This window comes from Rutidosis leptorrhynchoides, chromosome 6, assembly GCF_046630445.1.
Source record: "Rutidosis leptorrhynchoides isolate AG116_Rl617_1_P2 chromosome 6, CSIRO_AGI_Rlap_v1, whole genome shotgun sequence".
NCBI lineage: Eukaryota > Viridiplantae > Streptophyta > Magnoliopsida > Asterales > Asteraceae > Rutidosis > Rutidosis leptorrhynchoides.
Genome location: NC_092338.1, coordinates 24,096,538 through 24,105,812, shown reverse-complemented (window position 1 = coordinate 24,105,812; position 9,275 = coordinate 24,096,538). Strand labels below are relative to the sequence as shown.

The 9,275-nt window shown below is 41.2% G+C and overlaps 1 protein-coding gene across 1 annotated transcript; it reads left to right on the top strand.

Moving 5' to 3' along the window:
* The first annotated feature begins 329 nt into the window (after nucleotides 1–329).
* On the top strand, nucleotides 330–1,661 carry LOC139853468 (uncharacterized). Its single transcript, XM_071842862.1, has one exon. It carries the CDS (start codon nucleotides 330–332, stop codon nucleotides 1,659–1,661), a length of 1,332 nt encoding a protein of 443 aa, XP_071698963.1.
* The last annotated feature ends 7,614 nt before the right edge of the window (nucleotides 1,662–9,275 follow it).

Sequence of the window (9,275 nt, the reverse complement as noted above, 5' to 3'; positions counted from 1 at the left end):
GGTCATGTCCTTCTAGCTCAGGGGCGGGTAGGTTTATAGGGCCTAGATGCGGCAATAGGTTTGCGAGGCCGGGTAGGATTAGAGTAGGTAGTTGAAATGTGGGAACTTTGACCGGCAAACGTTATGAACTAGTAGAGACTTTGCGTAAACGTAAAGTAGACATTTTGTGTGTCCAAGAGACTAGATGGAAGGGTCGAGGAGCGGCTAAGATCAAGGACTACAAGTTGTGGTTCTCAGGATAGAGAGTAGCTAGAAACGGTGTTGGAATCGTTATAGGCCCACCTTATAACGAGAATGTCGTGGATGTGGGTAGGCGGAGCGATAGGATTATGTCGGTTAGGTTAGTAATCCAGGAGGTGACCTACACGGTCATTAGCGCTTACGCACCACATGCGGGCCTGGGAGAAGCGGAAAAGAGACACTTTTGGGAATCGTTAGACGAGGTTGTGAGAATGTGCCCCCCGGACCATCGATTACTTATTGGTGGAGATCTTAATGGCCATATTGGAACAGATGCTGAGGGTTATCCGGGAGTCCATGGGGGCTTTGGGTATGGAGTTAGAAATGCGGAAGGGTGTTCTATTCTCGAATTTGCTGTAGCTCGTGAGTTGGTTGTGGCGAATTCATTTTTCAGGAAGACTGTTGTGCAGTTAGCAACTTTCCACAGCGAGGGTCATAGTACCCAGATTGACTTTTTGTTGATTCGCAGAGGGGATCTTAGGACATGTAGAGACTGTAAGGTCCTGACTGACTTAACTTGCTCCTCCCAACACAGATTGTTGGTCATGGATTTGGTTTTCCAGAGACGGGCCACCAAGAGTGTGAGGCCCGTCAAACCTAAAATCCTGTGGAAGAAGTTGAACGGGGAGAAGGCAGAGACTTTTAAAACTTCGGTTGTTGAGAAAATTGGTGCAGAAGTTGAAACGGTATCCCTTGATGACGCGGATCAGATGTGGAATCGACTGGCCTCTACCATTAGAGAGGTAGCCAAGGAAGCCTTGGGTGTGGTAGTAGGAACATCGAGAGGACATAAGTATGATAGAGAATCATGGTGGCTTAGTGACGAGGTTCAAATCAAAGTCGTGCTGAAGCAACTTAGGTTTAGGGAGCTCATCACCTGTCGGGAGGGGACTGCGGTGGATAGAACTAGGGCCGAAGAGAGATATAAAGAAGCCAAAAGAGAAGCTAAGAAGGCTGTAGCCCGCGCAAAGGAAAAGGCATACGAAGATTTGTACAGGAAACTAGACTCCAAAGAGGGAGCAAACGATATCTACAGGATAGCTAAAGCTAGGGATCGAAAGCTCAGGGATCTAGATAGCATCAAGTTTATCAAAGACGAAGCTGGTCAAACCTTAGTAAAGGATGACGAAATTAGGAAACGATGGGAAGGGTATTTCTCATCTCTTTTCATTAGGGAAAGATCTGGGCTTCTCGAAGATCTACAAGAGTCTGATATAGAACAACCCCAGAACAACATGGATTATGAGAGGATTAACCAAGAGGAAGTACGAGTGGCACTACGAAAGATGGGAAGAAATAAAGCAGTGGGACCGGACCAGATCCCTATTGAGGCGTGGCGGTGCCTTGGCGAGGATGGTGTTAGGTGGCTGACTGGCCTTTTCAATATGACATTTCGAAGCGCAAAAATGCCTATGGAATAGAGACTAAGCGAGACTATCCCCATCTATAAGAATAAGGGGGATGCTCAAATCTGCGGTAATTATAGAGGCATAAAATTACTTAGTCATACTATGAAGCTTTGGGAGAAAGTGATAGAGACTAGACTTCGACGCATAACAAATATTTCGGAGAACCAATTTGGTTTCATGCCAGGGCGCTCTTCGATAGAGGAAATCCATATTATTAGGAACCTGATGGAGAAGTATAGAGAAAAACAAAAGAACTTAGAGATGGTTTTCATTGACTTGGAAAAGGCCTACGATTGCGCCCCGCGAAACTTGATTTGGAAGACCCTTAATGGTAGAAGTATCCCGGGAAAATATATTAGTATTATTAGGGATATGTACGAAGGGGCGAAGTCTTGCGTTCAAACGCCGATGGGAAATACCGAAGCTTTTCCAATAGGAGTAGGTCTACATCAGGGATCGACCCTTAGCCCGCTTCTTTTTGCTTTGATCCTTGACGAGCTTTCTCGAGGGATACAAGATTGTGTATCCCTTGGTGCTTGATTTTTGCCGATGATATTGTGCTTGTTTCTGAATCTAAGGAGGAGCTTAATAGAAGACTGGAGCAATGGAGGGTGGCCTTAGAAAGCAATGGTCTTAAAGTTAGTAGACAAAAAACGGAATATCTTAGATGTGATTTCCTTAGGAACGATGATGTACAAGATGATGGAGTGAACATCTGCATTGGAGACCAGATCCTGCATCCACAAACTTCGTTTAAATACCTTGGCTCGGTGCTCCACAAATCCGGGAGGATAGATGAAGACGTGTCGCACCGCATTAAAGTAGGATGGGTAAAGTGGAGGGCAGCGACTGGAGTGTTATGCGACAAGAAGATCCCCCTTAAGCTGAAAGGGAAATTCTTCAAGGTGGCAATTAGACCTGCCATGCTATACGGATCTGAGTGTTGGCCATTGACGAAGGCGCAAGAGCGAAGGATGGAGGTGGCAGAGATGAGGATTCTTAGGTGGACATGCAGTAAAACCATGTTGGATATGATTCCAAATAGTGTTTTTAGGGTGTAACGACCCTGGAATTTCCAACGTTTATTTATTAATAATTGTTATTATTAATACGTGTGATAAAACGAATGTATGTTATTACATTTACAGGTTGCCATGATTGCCCGAACTTGACTTTAATTGCCCGAAACGTCCTTGTGACACCCGGAACTTTCACGAATAATATTTTTAGATATTATTTACATTCATGATTAGTTTTATTAATCATTTTAATTAACTAAGGTTTTTAGTTAATTACTTGGGCTTTATTTGGATTAACTTGTTATTAATTGGACTTGGGCTTGTTTAAAGTTAATGGACTCATGAAATAAGACTCATGAGCCCACCCTACATCTTAATGAACTACTTAGCCCATGTCTTTCAAAGTGTAAGTATTATTTGGAGTGTAACTAGTTGGTTAAGGCTTTTGGAATCTAGTTGCATGTAATCCCCGTGAAATCAACCCTAATATCCATCTTTATTAAGCTTTACCATGCATGAACTTTTGGACAATCCTCTTCCCTTTTTTTTGACACCAAACCGTCGGCCACCCCTTTGAAGAGGGAGTTTTATTGCATTTTTTTTATTACTTCTACTTACTTGTTCACTTATTCTCTCATTTTCCAAAACACTCTCAAACTTGCACTTCATTCTCTCTCACTTTTCTCTCTTCTTGTAAGTGTTTAAACAACTTGTTCTTCCTCTTTTTACTTGATGAAAACCGTGGCCTTTTCACCCACAAACATCATCATCTTTGTTACTTGTAGTTGATTACTTGTTGTTGTTAGTTGTTACATGTAATTGTTAGTTATTCTTTACTAGTTACAAGATCAAACTTACTAGTTTGATTCTTCATAATATCTTGTATTTATCAAGAACACAAGAACATAAACTTACTAGCTTATAATTCTACTTTTATTGTTTCAAAAGTTTGTAAGTTCATGTGTTGAAAGCATACTTGTGATTCATGAAATAAACTTTAAAGTTTACTTTCCATAAAGATCAAGCTTAGGCTTGAATCTTTAAAGTATGCAAATCATGAACTTAATTACTTGTTTACCTAGCTATTTACTTCATTTACTTGCACTTTAATTTCATGATTTATGTTATTATTGGTCAAATGTTACTAGTTAACTTTGATCTCATTAATCTTGAACTAAAAGTTAACTTGAAAGTTCAAGAACATATAAATAAGTTTTCTTTTAATATAACTTTGTACACTTATGTTAGATCTAGACTTTTGAGCCTTGGATCTTCAAGATCTAACTAAGAACTATGTTCTACATTTTAAGATCTTGATTTCATAAGTTCATTTTCAAGTTTGTAACTTATTAGTCTTAAAGTTCATGTAAGTGTCAAACCTAAGACTTTGATGTAACTTTGGTACATCAAACTACATGCAACTCTTAAGTGAGTTGTGCTTCATGTCTTAGACTTGCACTAGTGTTATGATGGTCAAGACTTGGTTGAGATGATGTAGACACATCAAGGAGTTGTACACTTGAAGCTAAATGCATCAAGGATGAGAACCATGATGAACATCAAGCACCAAGACCACCGGAACTCACTTAAACTTACTGTTTCTGTCCAAACCCTACTGACCTGCTGTCTCTGTATCATACCAGTAGACCTGGGCTGTTTTGATTATGATTTTTAGATAGAACTTTTCGAGTAGATAACTTTTCATATAGGACTCGTCTTAATCTGAGTTATGGTTTAGGATTTATGGCCCTCCGATCGTCACTATGTCCTTTAACGTTGTGCAGAAATTTCTGACCTACTCGCACTTAGACCGTCGCCACGGTCAAACAAAGACGAGTTTGCTTCTGTAAATTTTACCACACTTAAGGGACTTATAGACGGATCCATGGCCACTGGTCTCACCTTAATTCAGTAAGGGTAGAGGCCGTGGTGACTGACTGAAGTCAGCCTTTGTTGTAAACTACTTTCATAAACGAAACTTACTTTACGCCTTTTGTTTGATGATGAATGATGATGACCCTTAAGACCTTATTTACATACTTTTAAACCTATTAAGACGATTTACTGACTTAGTACTATTTGCCTTAGGTTGAGGACCTTCGGACCGATTACTTGCACACCTTTTCCGAACCGACTTTACGACTACATTATCATTGTGAGTTATAGCATTCCCTTTTTACTTTAACTTATTTTGGGAACTGAGAATACATGCAGATTTTATGTTTTACATACTAGGCACGAGTACTTAAACTTATATATGTGTGGGTTATATAACGGCAGAAACATTCCCTTTAGCTCGGTAACGTTTAGTCATTGGTTTTTGAACCGGTGAACGCGAATCTTAGATATGGATCCATAGGGTTTGACATCCCCACTCGGGCTAGTCGCGCTAGCATTTAACGAGTGTTTAATACTTCGTAGATATACGCACTTGCCAAGTGTACTTTCAGGGGGTATAAACGTTAAGTTAGTTACCAAGTGCCCACGGTTAACATATACTTTATCTTACTGTTTTGAAACGCTCTTGGTAGCACTGAAATCTCGTGGCCTACCTTACATACTGTTATACTTAAACTATAGCTCACCAACCTTTGTGTTGACGTTTTTAAGCATGTTTTTCTCAGGTGCTTGAGGTTAGCTTCCGCTGTGTACTAGTCGTGCTGTAGACACCCGCTGCTTAGAGTTGTCATCGCATGAACTACTTTATTTGCATTCAAACATTCGTACTTTTGAACTATGACTTGTAACGACGATTGTGGTCACATACAATTATTATTTGCTTCTACTTAGTAAAGCATGCTTTTGAAATGTAAAACATTTGATGTCGGATATGACATCACCTTTTTATCGTGAATGCAACTTCTTTAATTACAGCATATAGTACTTAACCTTGTAATGATCCTGTTGTTGATGATTCGTACACGATGGTTTTGTACGGGGCATCACATTTGGTATCAGAGCATTGGTTGTAGGGAATTAGGTTGCATTAGTGAGTCTAAGACCGACCCGAGTAGGATTCACTAATAGGACTAATCTACAACTTGCTAGTTTACTTGTTTCCGCTGAACTTATTGCATGCTGCTGCTTACTTTTACTGCTATATGCCGTATGCTACTACATGATTTCACTACTGCATGATATTACTTGCTTTCGATTGCGTACTACTTCTGTACGATTCGTTATTATTGCCATGCTACTTATTGTTATACATGATTTAAACCGTTGGCCTAATACGTGCTTGCTTATGACTTACTGACATGGAAAATTTATTTTTCCTTGTTCAGATGTCGGATGTACCACCTGCTAGCGTTTTGGGCAGTTCAGACTCAGACTCCACCACACCACCTGCTACTGTTGCTGATACACCGGTCCCGTTACCCACTAGTGATCCCAGCGCTTCGTCTTCCGGAGCGAGTAGTAGTGCGCCGGCACCTGTGACCACTTATGACCCTACGGAGATTCCAGCTCTGTCTGCTCCCGGACCCTCGGGGTCACAGCCCCGCATCGGTGGGATCAAGATTCCCGCGGAGTTTGGGGAAGGGCCGTTTCGTAACCACATGCGCACGCACTCCCGGCGCACTCCCGACGGACGTTTAGTGCCGATTCCGCCAGGCAGACACAGACAGATGTTAGCCGCCTTCGGACTGCCATTTGAGCCACCCGTGTCACCACCACATGATTCAGACGACGGGTCTTCTACTGATGCTCCATCAGACGACACCTCTTCAGATGACTCCAGTGATGATGAGGATCCCGCTGACATACCTATTCAGGCACCCTCCACCCCGCCGAAGAAGCGGTACCGCCCTGATGGCACCGTTATTCCAGGGGTGAATGGAGGTCGTGCTTTCACTGATGCTTTTGGTCGGCGTCGGAGGGTTACTGCCCGTAAGCGGCTTGTACCGTACCCTGCCGACCCACAGATACGTAAGGTTCCCCGTTACATATTGACTATTCCTGGAACCGTACCGCCTAGATTTAGATACGGACCATTCCCATCTAGGGACGTACCGTCTACATCCGGAGCTGGACCATCTACTTCAGCACCACCCGCACCATCGGCAGCACCAGCACCATCCGCTCCACCGGCCCCACCTGCACTACCAGCATCGCCTGCCCCACCATCTCCCACTGTCGAGGAATTGACAAGGGAGGTGGGAATCCTCCGAGCTCGGGTTACTGAGCTCGAGGAGCAGTTGGCTCGGGTTTTAGACATCCTACACCCACCTCCACCGTAGGACCTTTGTATTAGATTTCATGATGTAATCTAGTTGTAGCTTCTTGTATTATTTATGTATTGTACGGACTTATTCGGATGTATGAAACTTATTATTATTAATGGAACTTTGCGTTATTTAATTCTTGCACGATGTTCTATTTACATTACTGTACGATGATTCTGTGGTATTTGTACCTAGATGCGTTATTTAATAACATGTGATGTTTTGATTCCATGTTGGTTACTATATACTGTATTATTACTATTTGCATACTGGATTTTGACTTGAGTCAAAATGTTTGTTTAGAATACCATGGCCAACGGAAGAACCACACCTACCGCAGCCCAGATTGAGGACATGATCAACGAACGGGTCGCTGCAGCCCTAGCAGAAAGAAATCTCCAAGCTCCACCGCCACCACCACCAGTTATCCCACCCGTTCGAAATGGGTGTACTTAAAAGGAATTCCAGAGCTGCAAACCGCATAACTTTAGTGGAACCGAGGGACCGGTTGGTCTCACCAGATGGTTCGAGAAACTTGAATCAGTATTCCGAGTTAGCAACTGTTCGGAGGACAACAAAACCAAGTTTGCATCTTGCACGCTATCTGACGGCGCACTAACGTGGTGGAACACGTTAGCTCAAGCGAAAGGTATCGATGAGGCGTATGCTACGCCATGGGAGGAATTCAAGGCTGCTATGATTGATGAATATTGTCCGAGAACCGAAATTCAGAAGATGGAAATCGAATTTATGCAGTTAAAGGCCGTTGGGAACGACCTTGATGGCTACAATAGGAGATTTTTGGAACTAGCCCTTATGTGTCCGACAATGGTCACCCCGGAATTCAAGCGTATGGAGAGATATTTCTGGGAACTCCCTAAGTCCATCAAAGGAAACGTCACATCGTCCAAACCACCGAATGTTCCCGAAGCAATGCGCATGGCGCATACCCTCATGAATCAGATTCTTGTTGATGAGCCGGAGAAGGCTAAGTTTGAGGCTGGTAGTAGCGAAAAGAGGAAATGGGACAACAACCACAACAACCACAACAACAATAACAACAACAGGGGGAGAAACTACGATCAAACCCCCGCCAAGAGGCACAACAATGGTGGAAACCCTAATCCCAACAACAACACCAACACCAACCTGAACTACAAAGGAACCTTACCACAATGCAAGCGATGCTACAAACACCACACTGGGTATTGCAATGTTGTCTGTGAGAAATGCCAACGGGCTGGGCATATCGGGAAAGACTGCAAGGTCACCACTTTGAATGGGAAGCCTGATAGTGCTCCCAATGAACATATATTTAGTAGCAATATCGTTCCAATATGTAAAGTTTTTAAATGTAATTTCCTTATTTTTAGTTGTAATAGTTAAATAAATAAGTGCGAAGACGAAAGACGCAAATCGCTCGAAAATGAAGATTTAAAGACAAAAACGAAGATTTGAAAGACCAAAACGTCCAAAAAGCTCAAATGTACAAGATACAATTTAAAAGGTTCAATTTATTGATGAGAAACGTCTAAAAATGACAAGAGTACAAGTTACAAAACGCAAAGTACAAGATATTAAATTATACGAAAGGACGTTCGAAAATCCGGAACCGGTACCCGAGCCAACTATCAACGCTCGACGCAACGGAGCTGAAAGTACAAGTCAACTATGCACAAGAATATAATATAATATTTAAATAATTCATAATAAGAATAATAATAAATAATAAAAAGTTGTTAATTGAGCATAGTTAAGGGGTCATAAGTGAAAATTTCAAATCAACATTTGCCTATAAAATGGAATTCACGTAGTAATGAAAAAGAACACCTTTCTTCATATTTCTTTCTCTCTTCTGTAATATGTAATATATATTTATATTATAATTTTAATATAAGTTAATTTTAATAATAAAGTTATGGTTTAGTTGGGTTATTGTAAGAAATGTTTTACGGGTTTTAAAGTCGAAACTCTGCCCGTGTAACGCTACGCGATTAATCACCACTGTAAGCCATGTTCTTCCTTTTTAAATTAATGTATCGTAACTAAGTTATTATTATGCTTATTTGAGCCGAAGTAATCGTGATGTTGGACTAAAATATTAAGAAGGGGTTATTGAACTTTGGACCATAATTAAGGTTTGGGCAAAAGACCGACACTTGTGAAAATTGAACTATTGACTATTAATAGATGGGGGGTATTGTCTAATTGAGTGACAACTCATTGGAGTCTGTCGAACCTATCTTCAAATTAATTAACCTAATAATTAATAATGATTATGGTTGTCCTATTTAGTGATGTTCATATGGAATCTATTATAATCATTTAATTAATCAATTGGGTTGGGTAATTGATTATTCATTCTGATCAAGTGGATGAATTAA